Source organism: Xyrauchen texanus, chromosome 34, assembly GCF_025860055.1.
Source record: "Xyrauchen texanus isolate HMW12.3.18 chromosome 34, RBS_HiC_50CHRs, whole genome shotgun sequence".
Classification (NCBI taxonomy): domain Eukaryota; kingdom Metazoa; phylum Chordata; class Actinopteri; order Cypriniformes; family Catostomidae; genus Xyrauchen; species Xyrauchen texanus.
Genome location: NC_068309.1, coordinates 30,631,495 through 30,653,004, shown reverse-complemented (window position 1 = coordinate 30,653,004; position 21,510 = coordinate 30,631,495). Strand labels below are relative to the sequence as shown.

The window sequence follows — 21,510 nt, the reverse complement described above, 5'->3', positions numbered from 1 at the left end:
CCTCTATGACGTTATAAATTCACGAAATGTTCAAGTTCACTAAAATGTTCTTTTTTAGAGTTTGAATCAAATCTTACTAATTCAATCGAACAAATAAATGTAACCAAATTACATTTATCATTAATTAATGGAACAAATCAAATCTATAACATAATCCATTGTTTTCTAGAACTAGCAGACCTGGGGCTCTGAAGCACTATGACGTATGACTTGTTTTTCAAGGGACATTTCTCACCCACACATATCACATCACTTCTGAAGATATAGATTTAACCACTGGAGACTTATTGATTACTTTTATGCTACTTTTATGTGATATTTGGAACTTCAAATTTTGGCCACCATTCACTTGTATTGTATGGACTAACAGAGCTGAAATATTTGTCTAAAAATCTTTCTTTGTGTTCATCAGAACAAATTCAAACACATCTGGGATGACATGAGGGTGAGTACATGATGACAGAGTTTTCATTTTTGATTGAACTATCCCTTTAAATCATTTGAATCCAATTGAACAAATCAAATCAAATAGAATTGAATGAATCAAATTTAACTAAACAAATCGAACAAATATAATTAACAATAGAATGTATTCTATTCTAGTACCAGCAAGTCTGCGGTTCTGACATCATTACGACAGAATGAATTGTCTTCAGTAAAACAGTCTTTTTGAAACATTTGAATCAAATCGAAAAACTGAATCGATAATTATTTAATCTAATCAACTTAATGGAATGAAGTTAATGAATCAATTTGAACTAATCAAATCTATAATAGAACTGATTCTCTTCTAGAACCATCTAGCCAGGGGTTGTGACAGCACTACTGTATGGATCGCATAGTCGTCTTTAACTAAAACATTCTTTTTTCCTCATATCTTCTTTCTGCTACAGTGCAGTAATGAGCAAGGGAATGTCACCACTTCCCTCCCCCTCTTCATCTCCTCTCCTCCTTCTTCCCACAGGGTGCATGTTTTTTTTTCCTCCACCAGGTATGAGCTCAAGGCAAGAGCTCTAGGGATCAATACCCACGGCAGTGCAGCGTTCGATACCTCTGAATTATTGCTTCATTCTTTCCCCCTTATTATAGATGAGTTATTTTTTCCAAGCCACACCACTTTGAGATCAATACAGAGCAATCTTATTCTTGTGTCTTTAAAACCCCCTCTCTCTTTCTCTTTACTTCCTTTTCTCTATTACTCTTTTTACTTGCACCTTTATGATACAAAACAACAGATACACTAAAAAAGATGTAGGAGGCGGGTGTAGAGGAGGTGCTGCTGAATTTGGTCTGAAGTGCTTTGGTGTACTTTAACAGACTGAAGGATACATTTAATACAAATATATATAACATGTAATGTGAAGCATTTTAGTCTACTGGGACTTTTCTCCCATTACTTGAAAAATATGAAACTGTTCTTGTGTTTTTTTCTGCTTGGTGTGCTGACTAATAATATATTTCCATTACGTTCTTGTTTTCCACTAGGACAGTTCTATATAATGAAGCTCTAAAACGTGTCCATTGGGGTCTTGTTAGCACTGTATATGTGTGTGCATGATTCAAGATATACAGTGTTACTAGACTCAATTCAATCCATTGTGACCGCTGCAGGAACAGTCCGGTCTTGTATCCAGAAATTGCCTGTAATCTAATTGGAGGTGCTTGTCCCTTCCGACAATAAAACATTTAGTTGGAAGAGTTAGAGTATGTTTAATGTCACCAATTAATGGCTGTCTAGCCAGCAGAGCTGTTAGCAAAAACTTTTGCCATCAAAAGGCGATATTTGGTCAAACTGGGCGCAAAAAAATTAACTCATTATTGTGTCCCCTATGAAGCACGTCTCCATTCAGTTTTCTGCACTACTGTATAGGACACTAGATGTTTTTGCATATCTACTGACCATTTGAAGTCAACATGAAACCAAAATTGACCCTACTTTTTTAATTCAAGTTTTTGGTCTTATTGTAATCGACTCGACAAGCTTGTAAATGTAGTTGATTATGTAATGCAAACGTTAAATATATTGCCTTAAACATGTGCTATATTAAAAGAGTTTAGAAGTCATACGATAGCATTATGCGAGGAAAAGTACAGTATGTGTTTATGAACTGAGAATCTGCTGTTTTACTCATGATTTGCATGAGAGGGAATTCAATTAATTTCATATAGAGTTCATTTCACCAGGAAACTGCCCTGATATGTCCAACAAGCCACGTAAAAATACATTTTCAAAAATGTAGGTATAGAAATTTGATTCTTTGAAACCCGGTAGGCTTTTTCATGTAAACTTTAACCTTGTGCGACCCTGCATCCTTCCGCAAGGACATTGTGTTTTGGCTTCGCTGTATGCAACACATAATTTAATTGAATTTAAACCGACTTATCTCATTTCAGAAGACTCTGGGCTGTCAGTAAAGGGTTAAAATTTCAACATTCGAAAGTCATGTGACAAAACATCTGGTAAGAAACCTCATTAAGTTTTTACATTAAATGTTTCAATCAAAAGATTAAAGTCTCAGATTTCATCTGATATGCAATTTTTTTATTTTATTATTTTATAATATGATTGGATTTTTTTCATCTTTTTCTCCCATTTTGGCATGCCCAATTCCCAATGTTGCTTTTAAGTCCTTGTGGTCGCGTAATGATTCGCCTCAATCCGGGTGGCGGAGGACAAATCCCAGCTTCCTCCGCGTCTACCGTCAACCCGTGCATCTTATCAGGTGGCTTGTTGAGTGCGTTGCCACAGAGACATCCACCATCCACCGCGGCATCCACCCCAGATATGCAATTTTTTGCAAATTATTGCCAAACGGCATGCTACGAAACACATGACCATTATGTGGATTCTGGCCATTACTTTGATTCAGAATAATACTTTGTCAGATCTGGTTCCCTAAGATACATGCAGATATTATGGCAGTTCCATAGGCTGGATTTGTCTCTGTTGCTACAACGGTTTATCGATTGGCACTTTTCACTTCCTACCAACAAACACACAGCGCTGACATTCAGCTTTAGAAGTGACACAGAACCTACACTGTCAATTAAATGAGATGTATTACTTTGTCCCCAGGGATCTGTACACAGGGCCCAGTACAACTGAAACACCATGATGAGAGAGACGGAAGTAAAACAGAAACCCTGCTGAAAAACCTACTGTAGCTAAATTCAATCTAAGGTGGTTTGCTGTATTAGCTGGTCAGGCCGGTCTGGTTTGATGGTTTTAGAAGGGCTTTGGCAGTTCTTAGCTGGTCAGGCTGAGAAACCAGCTGAACGTCAGCTTGAACAGGATAGGAGACAATTTAGACCATCTTAAACTAGCTATGACCAGCAAACCACCTTAGACTGGTTTAAGCCTGAATTACTTTTACCTGACTCTGCATAGCAGAACGTATTCTGACATTGATAAAATGACACATATCACTTATAACATGCATTTCGGTTCAACTTTAAAGCACAGATTTCTCATGTATCATCTACAAGGCCTCTGACTCAGCTTACATTCCTGTTGTGGTTGACTGATTTAGCCATTTATAGATTCTGATGTTGCAGTTGTAGTTTCCAGGTAGCCATTGATTAATGCCCGGCCTGAGCCTGGCGGGGAGCTTCCGTGGCTTTGCCTGTATTGATTCAATTAGTTCCAAAGGTTTGCTAGTGTTCTATGCAAATAGCCTTTGCTATTAGCGGCCTCAGCTAACAGAGGCTGATTAGCATCAGCAGCTGTCTACTGGGTACTTCTAATATCCCTGCCAGCTGCCATCTTCATGTGCTAGTGGAATAACGTCTGTAAGGCCCAAAAGGTGCCAGCTGTGGATAATTTTCAAGAATAAGGTAAATAATTAGAGGTTTGTGCTTTTTTAATTTGAAAAGACTGGATTTTACCTGTGACATCTTTTAGAACGGTGGTTCTCGACTGGTTTTGGTTCAGGATCCAGATATTATATTGGACATCAAGTGGTGACCCGACAAAGTATCATAATTGTTTATCATATATAAGTAAACAAAAATACACTTGGTTACTATTTCAGGTTTATTAATATTATGTTTTTTGAGGATGATGGGATGTCATTGAACCTGTCCATTTGCCTAATTTGGCTGGCTCCTACCAAACTACCGTTGAGTTTGATTGGACAGACAGTTTTTAACATTAAAAACTAAAGATATGTGATGTGTTTTCTCTTTCATTTTAAAAATTCATGAGCCTATTCAATCAGATATTCAAACTTGCATATTTATGTCTTAAGTTGCATTTTATTATTTGCATTTAGCATAGTTTTTTCCTGCAACATTATCAGAAGCATATGAGAACCAGTGTTAGAATATCTGCATGCATATATTGTAAAAGGGATTAATAAACAATATTTTCTGGAAAATTCTGCCCAGTGTATGGCAAAAATGGCTAATGCACACTTGGCAGTAGGTGAAAGAAACAAAAAAGGAATCTGTCTTTCTTTGAGTGTCAATGTTTGCCACCTACAGCTCTTATACCATGTCATAATGGCACTTAGGGTCTGTGGATGCGCATACTGTTATCTGCTCTTTTCTGTGTTTCAGTAGAAAGAGTCAGTCACCCTTTCAGAAGGACCCATCTGTGCACCAGATCACAGCTATGCTTCTCTTTAATTCGCCTTTGATTTCAAATCACTTTCAAGTGCGTCCTTTTGTTTGAGTGGGTGTGTGTGATGGTTTAACATCCGCAAGCAAGCACAAATAAAAAGAAACAGAAAACCCATGAAATTAGCCAGTGAGCTGTCAGGAAGTTGACCTTTGACCTCATGGAAGAAGTGAGCATTGATCAGTCGGGTTTGAGGAATGAGGTAAATTAAAAGCAAAATTGCATAATATATTTGCACACTCTTTCGGAAAATATATATTGAGTTATCTTTTTTTTAAGCCTAAATCGAACAAAATGTAGTGAGCTTTATGCTTACAACTAGAAAAAAAATTGGCAATGGTGTAAGAAAGGTCAACTGCTCCTGCAGTAAAACTAGACAATAATACTGATTAAAACAGGTATTTTTACAGTGATGTTGCCTAATAGACACTGGCAAAACTGGCAGCAAATTGTCACCTCTTTGCATGTACGCACAACACTTTTGCATTTCATTAGGGCTGAAACATGGAAGAATACATTTAATAATAAAAGAATGAATGAGACATAAAGAGGACAATGACAAGGACGGAGCGGCTGTAGATATGTTTAAAATGTAGGAATTTTTGTGTTTGTTTGTTTGTTTGTATATTTATGCATTAATGGTTCCGTGTGCTGTACGGTTGCACAGCTTGCTTCACTTTTTAAATGGCTTCATTATGGAGGCCTATAAAATGAAACTTGTTTTCTTACTTAACTGTAACAGGTTTTATGAGCATTAGTCATTATATTCTCTCCATCAACATTAATTGAGCAAACAAAGCTGTACTTATGAACAGAGTACAGTTTTGTGTGCCTGTTCTTTATCTGTGTCAGTTAGAAAAATCAAGAGAAATCCTATATATAGAACACAGTTTATTTTTCATTCTCCATTAAAAGTATCCTTAAACTCTCAGTAAACACACAGATGTATAACTGCTTTATGCAGCGCTAAGTAACGTTTAGTAAACTATTGAAATAGCTGACTGTTTCTGTGCTCTCTTTGAAGAGGAAGAGGACTTGCATAAGCAACCTAGATTTGCCTTTCCAGAAGGAAATACCAGTGCTTGCTGGGTAAAAAAGAATAGTGTTAAAGTTTTAGCTCTAAAGCCTAAAGTGTAGGGTTCAGGCTTTGGTTCTGTGAAAATAAACATTGTCATAATACTCAGCATGCACCTTGTTTTTCGGTCGGCCATGCACGAGAATTAACATATAATGCAATACTATCTTTAAAGTGCAAAGGTCGCTACAGGTAGTTAAATAGATGCCAGAAAGAAAAGATCAATCACAGTTCAGCATAGAAATGGTTAATATGCTAATTTGCTTTTATATTATCTATAAAGTGAAGTTTAAATGAGGTCGGTACATAAGGAACGGTGAAAGGGAGAATGAAATAAAAGTACGGTTTCCCTTGTTAACACTTTATTAGACTAATTTACAGATGTGTTAAAAGAATTACATAAAGAATGTCGACACTGAAATAAAGTGTTTACCTGTAACTGTTACCCGCACTGTGGCTTCTATTTCTTTTTTATCTAACCTATAAAATGAGTTTTTGTAGAGGTTAATAAATAAATGTATTTTAAATATATCTAGTTTGCACAGAGACCTATAGCATCACTTTGCATAGTCCAGCTCACAATGCCAATCAGGGTACTGAAACAGAAGACACAACCCAATAGCATTTGATGGAGGAGGTACACAACGATGAACCGGGGTCATTTGGTTCACAACACAAAGCTCTTTCCATTGGGGTGCTCAACTGAGAGTGGTGAGACATGGCAAAAATATTGTCTTCATTCTGTTTGAGATTAAATGGCAAGGCTTACCTGTGTAGATGAATCTGCCTGGTGTGCCTTTGCAAAACTGTTTGGACTTATAGGAGAGCGTGACCTCTACCACTCCGGGGATATGACGTGGTGGGGTCTGCACTCTGATGGCATGAGGTGTGATGAGCTGTGGAGGAGAGAGACAGAGATTTGTGTTATCAAGAACCTTTTTGAGATGTGTGCATTATGACAATATTTTTCTTTGTAATAAAAAAGAAGACAATTTAAAGGGAAAGTTTCATCATCATGTAAGCACTACATATACATTTTATCCTGTACCTATTTTTCAAATTTCATCCACGCTTCCATAAATGAAAACTTGGAACGTATGTAATGCATGTGAGAAGCAATGAGGTTTCTGTACAGTGTCTATTCTGTGTAATCTTGCATGTATTGTGAATGTGCCAGATTTAAACATGCAGAAGGAAACATTTAGAGTGACTAACTTCTTTTAAAGATTCGGTCCCATATTCTGCCCCAAGTAGAAGACCCGGAGGAGGGAGAACTTGGATCTGTGATTGGTTTTTTCTTCTTCTTCTAATTAATGAACTATCTTATGTTCTACACCAAAAGTGTCTGCTAAGGAAAGCCGTCAGTTTTAAAGGACCCTTTGTACTGTAATAGCTCATTCAGACTCTGTCTGTTTAAAAAGTCGAGGCATTATGTCAGCATGCTCTTATTTCTATGCACACTCAGCTTTTGTTATCTTCAACCCAAAGAGTACCAACACACCTGAAGGGCAAATAAATACATGTGACCTGCCAGTGTGTTTTCACCTATTCACTATGGGAGAGTGAGTTTACCTGGATTTTCTATTGGGTTGATGAAACATAACATGGAAATAAAAAAAAATTTTATTATCAAGATTTTAGTTTATTTTAGGTTAAGGGACCAAATGTGAATAGTCACATTATCATTCACTTGTTGTGTATATGATTGTACTACTCTGATTAGGGATGCAATGATTGATTGGCCACCAATCTAGATTGGCCGATCTTTGTCTTAAATCTGTGATCGGTCTTTCTTGCCTAGATTTAGGGCTGATATTTTTTTAATTGCAGCACTCACAATATTGCATATACACTGCTACCATAATGAATGAATTAATTAATGCTCAGCCTTCGAAGCATGACATTATGTTCACTGGAGGGTGAGTTATTGTCAATTCTAAGCATTAGCGAATTTACACTTTCATATATGTAAGTATAAGCACAGTTCTAGCAGGAAGATCACAGGATTCATTCTAATACAGCCACCGCTTTTTCACAGGATTCATTTATCACAATACAGCCTCTGCTTTATATGCCCACTCAGGTGTTTCTCATTGGGGGACTTCCATTGTTCTCACCCCCATCCACCCCATCACCACCAGTTTAGGTCCCATCTTGGACAGGGGTAAGCTCCGCTCCCCTGCTGCCATCGCTTCCGGCAGGATCTGACGGTTCAAGCAAGTATCAGACCACTGAACCACAGGATGGGACTTATATAAGAGTCTTTTCTGAATTACATTTGAGTGAATATTAAGGTGAGAATTTTCAAGAGTCATCATAGTAGTGATTCTGACCCACTGTACCATTATGATATCAAAACACATTTACTCTAATGCATAATTTGAAAAACAGTACATTTTAATGCTTGTATTCCAGACTCACCTACATTTACACACTTATTCCAATGTGATTAGTTTGATCGGTCGCTCACCTAATAGAGTATTGAACTTTGGACTTGGAAGAACAAGGCTCAAGCCCAGCCAACCACACAAGTTGACACGTGAGAAGAAAATGTCATAGAAGTGACACGAAATTATGTGGTTGCATCAGAAAATTAGCTTTTCATGTAATTTGCTTTTACAACACTATTGGTTAGGTTTAGGTGTTGGATTAGGTTAAGGATGTCTGTTTTGTTTACCTCTCATTTCCTTTTAGGACACTATCATTTAGGTTAAAAAATATTGTCTTATTATGACACCATTTCAACAGCTATTGGCGCCCTCCGCTGGATATTTCACTGGTAAACTGAGGTGAAACGTGCAGTTTCATTTTGTATGTGATTTCTTTTTGCAAACATTTTGCCACAGTCATGTCATTTTATGAGATCAGGCTGGCGCTCTCAGTTTCACTCCCTCCAACATGCACGCTCTATCTGTCAATCAAATATCTATACTCACAATCTCTCATCAGTCACTAATCTCAGTGCTATTTTTTGAGAACCCAGATTTAAATATGTTTGTCACAATACCAATAATAACAGCAATAAGCATTTAACCTTTAATAATGGCACCACGTCTTCAAGCAGTTGATTAATAATTTGTGATCTGCATTACAACAAAACACCAAGGATGGGAAACAAATCATAGATACTAATAATTTCTCACTGGAGCGGTTTTGGAGCTTGTAGTGGATATATCTCTCTTATTTTTGAACATATCTTTTCTGTGTGTGATGCTCTCGTGGTGTTTACTGGATGCCAGTCACAATGAGCTTTGATAGTGTCAACAGAACTATTCATAACTGTTTTAAATCTGCTGTTTTTGATTTCACTTTGAGATCAGTCTGGCTCATATCCAGTGTAGACATGTTGTAAGAATTAAAGGGGGCAAAGTGAGTATAAATTGAGTCGAGTGCTGCACTCATCGCTTTTCAAATGTACTCTCTCTGGGACAATCAAGGTTATTTCAGACCCCCCTCCCCCCTCCCCCAAGTGGTTATTTGTCCCCAACTGCCCATTTGTACACTACAAATATACATGCTCTAAAGACATCAGGGCTATTATGAGTCCACAAAAAGACCATGATTCTTCTAAACGTTATGGTAATGAATGCTGCTATTTAAGAACGACTGACAAATATTTGTGTGTTCGCAGGGCAGTGAAAGGGGTAGGAGGAGAACAGAAGATTCGGACCTTCCCCTTCTCTAGTTCTTTTCCTCCCTTGTTAGATGCTATCAGCGGTAATCAGATCCCTGCTGGCACTGCAGCTGATGGGAACTGTGTGGGCCCCCGTGTATAGGGGTCATGGGGTCAGGAGGTAAAGGTCAAAAGGTTACAAGGTCCACAGGAACAGCTATAGGGAGATTTCGGCACAGTTAATTTAATCAGTACCAGATGTAGTTCATGATAACACACACACACACACACACACACACACACACACACATCTGCACCATTAGCTCATTTCACTGGTAGCTAATAGCACTTAGTACAAGCAGATCAAGGGGGCTTGTTAATTATGTATTGGGAAATTTGTACAAGAGTCGATGGCTATGATGAACACTCAGTAGTGCTCATGACAAGTGGCTGTCTTCATATGAGCAGTTGGACTAAGAAGTACTACATCAATGTGTTTGTGTGTGTGTGTTTCTTAAATAGACTATTATTGAGCATCCAGCTAAGCTAACCGATTCCTAGTACAAAGACATGTCAACACAATTGAGCAGCTTTTGAAACCATTACATATCTTAATCACTTATGCACCACAATTTAATCACCTGCATAATGTCGGCCTAATGTGTCGGTAATGTATTCTGAAAGCAGAATGGGTAACTCTGACGGTTTTGTAATAGGTGATGGATATAACCATTTTAAATAATCAATTGAAATAGCATCAAAAGACTTCTATTAAACAGACCATTTGTAATGGGAGTGCTTTTCTCTGTTAAACCCTCTGGAGTCTGAGGCGTTTTGGATCCTGGAGATGTTTTTGACATTTGTGATACTGATACAGGGCCATAAACACATAATACCATTTTTTTCACAAGACTTTTGAGTGCTAATTTTGTAGGCTGGAGTCCTAGTTACAACATGTTGTGAAAACCATCCTGTTCATACATATATATATATAAAACACTACATTGATTTAACTTTTGTATGACACCTTTTGTTTTAGAAAGGCTGTATGCGAGGGAGTGTCAATAGTCATGAATATTTATGTTCTCCACACCTAGTTTGATAATGGCCCACCCCCTAATGGGGCTATCAAAGTGGAATGCCACTGTGAGGAAACCAAAAATATGAATGTGAGGAGATTAAAATAATTATTTTATTTTTGGTAGTAGTTTATTAACAACAAAGTGCACAACATAATCAAAATATAAATAATGAGTGTCAAGGGCACATTTTTGAGCACAAATATGTTTGAATTTTTTTTGGTAGCTTATTTATAACTAAATCAACAATTTATCAGTATTTAAACAAAGAGGTTCAAAGGCACATTTTGAGCACACAGTATAGCATGGATAGAGGCGTTTACCATTTACCATTTGTAAATTTCATCCAGGTCATTACCATGTGAATAGCACGCTCTGAAAATGGGTGTGTCCTGAACAGCGCTAATGAGATTAGAGATAAAAACTGTACCTCTCGTTAGTTTTATACGCATTGCATAATTGGAGAATATTTGTTTTGGATTTGAATAGGCTCATTTAAAAGCAGACATTTCAATGTTTCTATAGACATATTTACATTTGTGCAATAATAATAATACGCAGAGTTTCGGTTAATTTTTGTGGCGTGCAGCAGAAAGAAGTTTACGGAGATATAGGCAGCAGAAAGTGCATCCTGTTTGTTTTCGTATATATTATACATTTTTTATATATATTTTACTTATATATTTGGCAAGTAGTGTTGTAATAAGCTGGATAATGAGCAGTCAGTCATTTTCGCAAAATAAATAAAACAGAACTTTGATGCAAACCGGAGGTGCAATTCAGCTATTCAGCAATTTATTTTTTCTCACATAATAAAATATTTTCAACACAGATCAATATTTCTTTATTTATATGGTTAGTATCCATGTAATAAGCTTCACATCAGGGTCCTGAGCATCCTGTCTGGGTTTATTTTGCGATAACAACCAGCTAACTGTACAGTATCCCTTACTTAAGTATGACTAATAATGAACTCTCCATTGAGTATGCCATGATTTGAAAATTTTGGACATATTATGTTAAGAATAATTGAAGACGGGTTGTTTATTTATTGAAAATAAATGCATTTCTTAGGCAGCAATGAGGCCTTGATGCTAAGCAGAACTGTTACACCTCGGTTGTCCATTAATTTTCAATAATTCTATGGTTTAGAGCCCATTTTTTCATTGTACTGTACAATGGTTACAACGTGTACTTGTCTCTATAATGCATTTTTGTCAAGACATTTTTAGGTGTTTCTCCCTAAATTGCTCCCGAAAATTATTTTGAGTTACGTACTTGCGCTTAAACAGCCCACGTCACCGTAACTAGTTCAGAAGAACATAGTGAAGTGAAATGTAATTTTAATGCGGTCAACAAACATGGAACTTCTTCATAGCAGTGCCGTTATAGAAAATGAATACCTTGGAATATCTCTCAATTAATCTCAATCAAGAATTGAAAAGAGCTGCCTTGGTTATAATTCATTTCTGAAAACATGTAATGACATTTGTAATCATTCAAATATATGTTACCAAATGACCTGTTATTTATTATATAACATTTGTAAAAAAATAAAAAAAATATTTGTTAAAAAGTATAAAGCATATGTGAATGAAAGCTTAATACCATTAAGCTCAATACCAATTGAACTATATTTGAACTTAGTAACATAACTAATGATCTGTTAAGCATTATGTAAAGTTAGTTACATTCATTAAAAAGTGTATTCTCTTGTATCTCAAACTATTTGAATATATTGTATATTAACTAATGATCTGTTAAGCATTATGTATTTGTGGAGCGGAGGGGGGTGGGGCCGGGCTGGAATGTCGCATGCCCCAATCGTCCTGATGGGGCGTCCTGATGGGGTGCACGAGGGATAAAGGCGGCCGGTGATGACAGTTCGAGAGAGAGAGAATTACGGACATGTCCGTCATGTGTGTGTGTTTATGTTTGTGCTTTTTGTTTTGAGTTTAATTAAACATTATTTATATTGACAAGCCGGTTCTCGCCTCCTCCTTGCCCATCTGAATCCCCTTACTGTAATGTTAGTTAAATTCACTAAAAAGTGTATTCTCGTTTATCTCTATCTATTTGAATATACTGTATATTGACTAATGATCTGTTTAAGCATTATGTAATGTTAGTTAAATTCATTAAAAAGTGTATTCTCTTGTATCTCTAAATATTTGAATATACTCTATATTAACTAATGATCTGTTAAGCATTATGTAATGTTAGTTAAATTAATTAAAAAGTGTATTCTCTCGTATCTCTAACAATTTGAATATACTGTATATTAACTAATGATCTGTTAAGCATTGTATAATTGTTGATAATGATTTATTAATGGAAGTTATTATAAAGTGTTACAGGTTTAGACGTTTACGTTAATGACCAATTCCCCTAAAGGAATGGGATTTATTTTTTCAGAACCAGACTATTGTGTTCAAGTCATAGGCAGATTTTTATGTAAAATATGGCAGCATCAGCTTAGCTATTCCCATAACATTCTTAGCTAGCATGACTCTCTCTTTAATTTTCTATAACTACAACTAACCTGTAGTGACTTTTATTCTGATATTTAACTTTTAACTTGGGATTTAACTTAACAGGCAGCAACGAAATCCAAAAATCTGCAGCACTGATGAACATTTATGGTTGAAAATGCTCGTAAACTCACCTCGCTCCAGACCAACATGGTGCCAAAGATGACCTGTAGTCCGTCAAAGAAGTTGTCTCCAATGATGATGACAGTAGCACCCCCTGTTGTCCAGCCTTCACTGGGGCTAATGGCTTTGATACAAGGTGCGGCTGCTTCCAGAGACACAACATAACCAATTTGCAGAATGGGTGAGAAAAGGAAAGAGAAAATAGATAAATCATTTGTGCTTAGTGCAGCCACCCAACACTTACATTATTTGACCATGACTATAAGATTTGTAAAAGTTTTGACATTTAAGATTAGATAGACATCAGCATCAAAAGGAGATATTAGGTGGAGAATCATTAGAGAAAGTCTAAGTACCATTCATTTTCATTGTAAGGATAAAAGATCCAATGAAAGTTAATAGAGTCCAACATTTTGCAAACCATCCTATGTGTTCTATAAAAGAAAGAAAGTCATGTGGGTAAGTAAATGATGACAGAATTTTCATTTTTGAGTGAACCATCCCTTAACTAATGACTTCAGGGTAAAAGGTGCCATTTTAATGTGGTTTATTTCCTGTGGTCCGAGGGAAGTCTTGACACCTCTCAGTCTCCTATTTCAAGGCCAAAGCAGGAAACCAAAAACACACAAACATCACCATGAAAACTCACACAGCTGGATCCAACTAAGGGTCCCATACCACATGCCCTGGAAAAGTGTTGATGGTTTTCACAGCTCTCATGGCACACATTAGGCATAAAAACAAAGAATTACTTGCACCAATAATTCCCATCCAATACTGTGGATGCCTGTGCTGGAATATATACAGATTTTGAAGGCACAGTGGCAAAACAGTGAACTATTTAAAAATAAATGTACTTTTAGATTGATCAAAAGTTGTTTTGGTTGTAAGAGAATAGAAATACCTTGCCTCAGACTACAAAAAACTTTACTCTTTCAGCAAGAATGGTGCATTGCCAAACCAGAATATTTCTGTGTCCAGTACTATAATGTATATGATTTGTTACTATGACATAATTTATCCAGACTGATAACACTGTGAACTGAGTGACAAATGATTGAACGTTTTACTGCTGAAATCAGTCTGTTTATCAAAATTCTAACCACTACCCCCAGTGGTCAAAGCTGGAAGTGTTGTTGAACATTAAGGCACATGTGAACTCCAGTTTGCAGGTGAAATGTCCACAGAGCGGTGACAAAATGTAGTCATTTTTAGTTGTAAAAGATGTCAACAAGAATGCATATTTAATTAACTCTACACCCAAAGCCCAACTCTAAACCTATGCATAAGTGGAGTAAAAAAGTAATTTTAGAAGTAAATTGCAACCTTCGAATCGTGCTCACCATTATTTATGTGAACACAAGGACTTCCTGGTTTTCAACCACAAGTACTTCCTGGTTTACTTCAAAGCTCTTATGGTGTTTATTTTGCAAAAATGACCAACTGGCTGCTCATTATAAGGCTTATTACAAGAGTACTTGTCTAATAAACCATGGTGTTACACTTTTATAGGAAACCAACCAATGAATATAGGAAACCAAACTACTTATATTTATTTTCTGCAGAGCGAGCTTGGATAGCAGAATGCATTTTAACATGTATTACCTTTGAGAATTGAAAGCCAAATTCTCCCAAACCAAACTAAAATTAAGTCTTTAGTACACCTGTATATTAACATTGAAGTGGGGTTGTGCATTATTTGTGTAAATAAGGTGACCTTAGCCCCCATGCTGTAGGAGACATGCGTTTTTGTCACCGGGCGTCAAGATACACTATCTCGTTTAGCGTGTTTTGTTTGTTGCTCTCCGCAGTGGCCGTGGATCAGTGGTTCAGTGTGAATGGGACCACCACGGAGAAAGGTCAGTTTGCTTATTAGAGCTGTCTGCTCCCTTCAGAGAAGCAGAGTCTAGTGCTAGCAGGGGGAAAGAAAGCAATTTAGCCAGCCAGCATTTACCTGCATTTAGCTCCCAATTGCTAAATCGTCACTCACGGTAATGAGATATAAAGAGAGGACGTGTTGTGATAGGAGATCGTCACTGTTAGAGCCACATGCTGAGAGATGCAATTTAGGTTAGATTTATTGTACTGTAACCTTGTTGGGCTGTTGAGTTGTCTCACAGGGTCAGTGATGATGTGAAAAGTGGAATTATGAAAAATTTGAGAGCAGGGTGAACAGTCATTCAACATGAGAAAGAGGGAAACACATGGGCCAGCAACAATAAAATGCTGCCTTTCAGAAATACAATAACAAAATTAACTACTTGAATACAGTGTGAATAAAAAGTATGTGAACCCTTTGCAATTTCCTGCATTTATGAATAATTATGTATATTGTCTTAAAATCTGGCTTGATACTGATCTATGTTAAAAACAATCTATTTTAACTAATAACAAATGATAGAAATGTTCTTATAAATAATGAATACATCATTCAAACATTCACAGGCTAATGAAGGCTAATGATGTTAACAAAAGCTAATTAGAGTCTAGAGTTGGGAAACCTGGCATCCAATTAATGAAACAAGATTGGAGGTGTGGGTTAGAGCTACTTTGACTTATAAAAAGCATTCAAAAATTTTGAGTTTGCTATTCACAAGAAGCATCTGCTGATGTGGACCATGCCTCTCAAAAAAAAAGAGAGATATCAGAAGACCTACGATCAATAATTGTTGCTTTGCATAAAGATGGAAAGGATTACAAAGTTATCTCAAAGAGCTTAAATATATACATGTCCACAGTTAGAAAAATTGCCTATAAATAGAGATGATTTCGTACTGTGGCTACTCTCCCTAGAAGTGGCCATCAAGCTAAATTAAAAACAAATGATTGTAAAAATGTATAATGACTCTCATTAAAAATTCTCAGGCCCTTTCATTCATAATCTAATAGACAAATTACATTTTAATACATTACTATATATTAATTACTAAATAATAACATTGTTATTGCAATTAATAATAATAAAGTAAAAACAGTTCATTATTGTTTCTCATTATTTACATAAATACACAGTAGCAATACTTTAATATGTGTTTTTGACATTTCTAATCATTTTAATTTATCACATTGTGATCTGTCAAGCATTACATAATGTCATTACATTTGCTAATGCTAATGTGATACCAATATATTTAAATAATAAAACTCAGTCATTTGAATTAGGAAAAGAACTGCTTATTAACGTAGATTCAAAAAAACAAAATCTGGTCTCTAGGCTTGTTGACACATTTCTGAAATACCAATCATTTGGTTAATAGATTTAAAAAATCTATCATATTTAAACACTCGTAATCCAAAAGACTAATCTGTGGCCAATATTTATGTTTTTCTCCCTTTTTTAATTTGAAAATCATCTCTTAAATCCCGATCACAAGCCGCTTTAGATTACTGAAAAGAACAACTTCTCGTGTTCCTGTAAACATGTTAATCTTCTCTTTATACATGTCATGCTCATGTCAGACACTAGAAAGGAAATAAATCCAGACCTGGATGGTGAAACAACATAGACACACACACACACACACACACACGCGCATTTGTTGGAGTTGTAAATAGGGAAGATGAGGTGCAATCTGTGGCGGTAATCTTGGCATGAGTGGAGGTTTCTGGAGGAGACTGAAATGGTAGCTGGATTAAGCAGATGGAGATGCATGAATGCATCTGATAGGATTAAACTTTCTGTGCCTTTCTCTGAGCCATCTGCTCACCATGCTGCTCCCAGACACACACATTTACAACATACAATGCTACACACACACACACACACACACACACACACATACACACACACAACACAAAGGCGATAAACAGAAGTACGAACACAGGTTTGAGAGATTATACTTGGATAAATACAAGAGAGTTCAAAAACATTACAACATATGTTGAAAAAAAGCTGTAATTGAATAACTAATAGGTTCTCACACCTTTTGACTAATGCATTTCTAAAAAATGTTCATGACTTTTCCTGGTGTTTGTGACTAGATGAGGATTTTTACAAGTAATTGTTATAGATATTTGCATTCAAAAATAGCTATTTCTCACCGATGAAATATTTTAGAGCTGAGCTGAATTGGAGAAATGTATATTCAACATAGACATTTCCTAAGATTTTATTTTTTTCCATGACTAAAATTCCCTGATATTTCCAGGTTTTCCATGACCATGAGAACCCTGTAATTAAATATTAACAATATTAAATAAAGCATTACATATGGATAGTTCACATAAATCACTGACATGTGCGATGTTACATGGTATATTTAATCTAAAACTATTTTAAACAGCATTTTGACAATGTATTTGATAATTATTGTTATTTATGCAGCTTTTATGACCACATTAATTGAGAGACTAATCAAACTTTTCAGAGTTGATCTGAGGTCCTTTCCGGGCCCATTAGGATACCAAATATCACAAGCAATGACAGATAGGGGAGTGCTCTGGAAACCTTTTTTGCATTTCTGTTTGGTGCCACATCACCAAAGAAATGACACATTGCACCTTTATTGATAAATGTAATGTGCATGTAAATTTAACTTAACTTAAGGCCACTCTTTGAGCATATTCATTTGAAACGCGATAGATTGAAACCCTGTAGGCATACAGTCAACACAAACTGTAAATCTATACTCTTTGTCTTTCATCCAAATGTGAACAGACCCTCTGATAGTGTTTGATTCTGCCAGCACACGGCCACAGATCCCAAGAGACCATGACAGCTTATCACACCATATTCATCAACGACCATAAATCACCACATCATATGTTCTGTCCTCCCATCCAGATCCAACAAATTTCCCTGGACATCTGAATCTTTGACAGACTAAATGGGACACTGATTAGATTTGCTGAACTGACAAAGTTGGCTCTACAATACATCTTAAATACTTCAAGCTTCTTTGCAAAGCATGTCAACATGAGTTTGATCTTGTGCAGATGGTCTTTGGGAAAGCTAAAGCTAAGGCTAAATTGCGCCCAAGTGACTCTACAGCTTTATAATATATAGGTTATCGAAGACAAACGCCTTTCTGAGGGAAATGGCCACAGTATGCTTATAAAGAGCCTTAAAAAGGCTTTTTATTTTCAAGTCAATGAGGTAGAAATGGCATGTCTTAGACAATTTTTGTCATATATTATTGAAGCGATGTGTCAGTCATCAGTAATCCATTGTGATGGATGTGGCATTGAGGGTGGAATTTTCCGCTGCATTTCGTCAGCAGGTTTTCAAGGAAAATGTATACCGACAATGTTATGAATAAGCAGGTAATGCATTAAAGCATACATTTTTTAATAACTTTTGCCATGTCTGTCAACAGGAAATTGCCAAGGAAGGACAAGTATAATACACATTTGAGTGACTGACCAATCACAGAGGAGACAGGAAAAAGGCATGAACCAATAAACTATAAGTTAAAGATTAAATATACACTCTCGTATTGAAGCCTTTTACAAATTTCAAACATCACAACTCAGCTAAAACATTAGTTTTATTAGATTTATTTACAGTTATCTGAGTAAAATTAAGAAAATGATCTTGATCATGCCATATTGAAACCATATTTACAAAAAAGAACCAGAAAGTTCCATAGTATTATTATGTTTGGTAACACTTAACAACAAGTTTCCAATTGTTTACATTAGTTAACAACATTAGTTAACATGAACTCACGATGAACAATACTTTTACAGCATTTATTAATCTTCGTTAATGTTAATTTTAACATGCAGTAATACATTTTGTAAATCAAAAGCTGTATATGTTATCTTTTCTAAATGCACTATGAACTAACAGGAGAACTCATTAGCTAACATTAACAAAGATGAATAAATGCTGTAAAAATATATATTGTTCATTTTAATTTTTATTATACCTAATACCCTAAAAGAAAAAAACATGTAAATGTGGGCCCTAATGTGTTGCAAAACAGCAGAAGTACCTTTATATCTTACCCTTTTTAAGGGTTAACAAATTATATCAAATGGAACCTTATAGTAAAGTGGTACTCTGTTTTTTAGGACGAGTTACCATGGTAATGCCATGTTTTCTGGATATTTTCTATGGTAGTACTGTTGTACTGAAGTGAGGTACCATATACATAGTAAATACTATGGTCCAATATATACATATGGTTATCTTTCATTACCATGGTTTTAGCACCTTATACCGTAGTCCTGCCACAGTACCCTTTTGTAAGAGCATAAAAATATGTTCAGTTCATTTTAATTGATCTGATTTTCTGCATAATTTTCATCCTGCACATTCAATTAAATCCCACCACAACCATTTGTGCCGATGTAGGTATGAAGGGTTGGGTTAATGGAATGAGGGAGGACACAGGTTAGTGCTTTAATTAATCTCTGCTTCATCTTTTACTCGCTCCGCACCACTAGATAAATGACTTACAGGGCCAAAGCTCACGGAAAGCTGCGACAGCTAAGCATTATCTCTCACCAACTCATTCACACATACTGGATGGTAGTTAAATGTGGACTTTTGTGTGTGGTTTAAAGGCTTGCTGAGGCTTACTGCATATTTCATTGCAGAATAATAAAGTGTGAGTGTACACTATCTGCCAAGGTCCCTGTTCACCCACTATTGCCAACCTTATTCTTTTTCTGTCTTTTTTCTTGTTGTATTTTTTTATTTCTTCTTGTTACAAACCAGTTTGTCACTTTTAAAGGGATAGTTCACCAAAAAAGAAAATGATGTCAATATTTGCTGTGAACCAATATGACTTATAGCACAAAAGGAAATGGAAAAAATATACAGTCAAATTTAATGATGACATTCTGCCTAACATCTCCTTTTGTGTTCCACAGAAGAAAGATAGGAATATGGCTTTGAAGCAACATGAGGTAAATTGCGACATAATTAAAATTTTTGGATTAACTATGCCTTTTAAATATCAAGACCCCATGCAATTCTTTTCCTTTCCTGTCTTGATGCATTTCCAATTGAAACTGTAAGTTGTGTCAACTTTTGGGAGTACATTAGCATATAGATGGCCTAAAAGGTGGACAAACAGATATAAACTAAAAGCTAGAAAACTCAAATGGTATGGGGTCTTTCCACCAGCACTATTCAATAGATAAAAGTATATAAAATCGATAAACGTGTACTCACATTTAACTGCCGTTTTCAGATTTTGGTGTTTTAGTTACTGTGAAAGCAGCAGCAACTCACCGTGTTCCAGATATGACTGCGTTCCCTCTGACGGGTCGAGTCTCCGAGCTCTTCTGCCGTGTTTGGAGTTGTTGTGCACAAACATATTGTCTGAAACAGCCAGCACATGTCCTTCTACACTGACTGTTGTCGACACAACCACCTGTGAAAGTAAGAACACAGGATTCGAATGACAGAATTTAAAGGCATGGTTGGAAACCAATTTTTAATAAGCTTTAATGCCATTACAAATATGAAATATTACATAAGCTGTTCCAGAAAGATGCCAGTGGCTTCCATTAGTGGTTCGGATGCCACAATACAGTACACAGTACAATACACAATGTAAACAAATCAACAACATAAGCTATTAAGCCTATTTACTAAAATATATCTTGCAGAGATCGAAACAATGTAAGCTGACATTTTCAGCATTAAAGGTGTAGTGTGTCATTTTTGCAAGAATAGTGACGCCAAATGACATAACAGATATGTCAACCCCAAACTCACACCATTGGTTGAGCCAATGTTGCTGTGTGGGCCTGGTTAGGAGGGTTGACACTGATTTGTGGGACTCAACGTACGAATGTCTTACTCATAGCTGTCACTGCACATTAAGATTACAGAAAGCATTTTAACACCAAAAATGACACACATCACCATTAAATATAGTCTTAAGTATTAATTTACAAACTTGCACAGTTATGTGGCATGTAACTCAAATCCCTTCTCTTGCAGTGCAGCAATTAAAGCACTCTGAGTCTCTAATTGCTTCTATTCTGTACACTAATTAACACCCATTCAAACACACCTCTCTGCCTATTCCACAATCTCCTGTTCTCTGCGATTGATTGCTGATAGGGGTTGGCTCAGATTAATTCAATTAAAAAGCGAGCGGCACTTTAGCACCCGAGACAATGGCAAGAAGGTAATAAGTGTTTGAGGTTGCCATTGTGAGTGGCACAAACGGGCCCTCTTAAGCCTTGAAGGCCCTCTGATACCCCCTGTATAGAGCCTCTTATTTCAATTGCTATTGAGCTTTTAGAGGAACTCTACCTCTTGAAAAAGAATAGGACATGGCAAAGAGAGGTAAGTCTCTTAGGGATGTTTAGGCATACACTTCACTCTTCTGTCTGCCTTCTATCCTGCTCACTGCCTGACTTTGTCTTTCCCTAGGTGTTTTTTTATTTTATTTCATTTAATATATTTCATGACATATATCTCGGTTGCTTCTTCTAGATAGCAATGTGATTTAATGGAGAGCAAATAGAGATGTTTGCATTAGTAGACTGCTTCTCAGATATATTCA

At 36.2% G+C, this 21,510-nt stretch overlaps 1 protein-coding gene across 3 annotated transcripts in view; it reads right to left on the bottom strand.

Annotated features, from left to right (window-relative positions):
* The window catches only part of LOC127627686 (transcription factor COE1-A-like), a 163,002-nt gene that overhangs the window by 28,361 nt on the left and 113,131 nt on the right, over positions 1-21,510 (bottom strand). For all 3 annotated transcript variants that reach the window (XM_052104174.1, XM_052104176.1, XM_052104175.1), the window contains exons 8-10: positions 20,223-20,364; positions 13,051-13,181; positions 6,463-6,589 (exon numbers count right to left, since the gene is read on the bottom strand). In XM_052104174.1, coding sequence (XP_051960134.1) covers positions 6,463-6,589; positions 13,051-13,181; positions 20,223-20,364 — 400 coding nt within the window. The remainder of the gene's footprint in view (positions 1-6,462; positions 6,590-13,050; positions 13,182-20,222; positions 20,365-21,510) is intronic.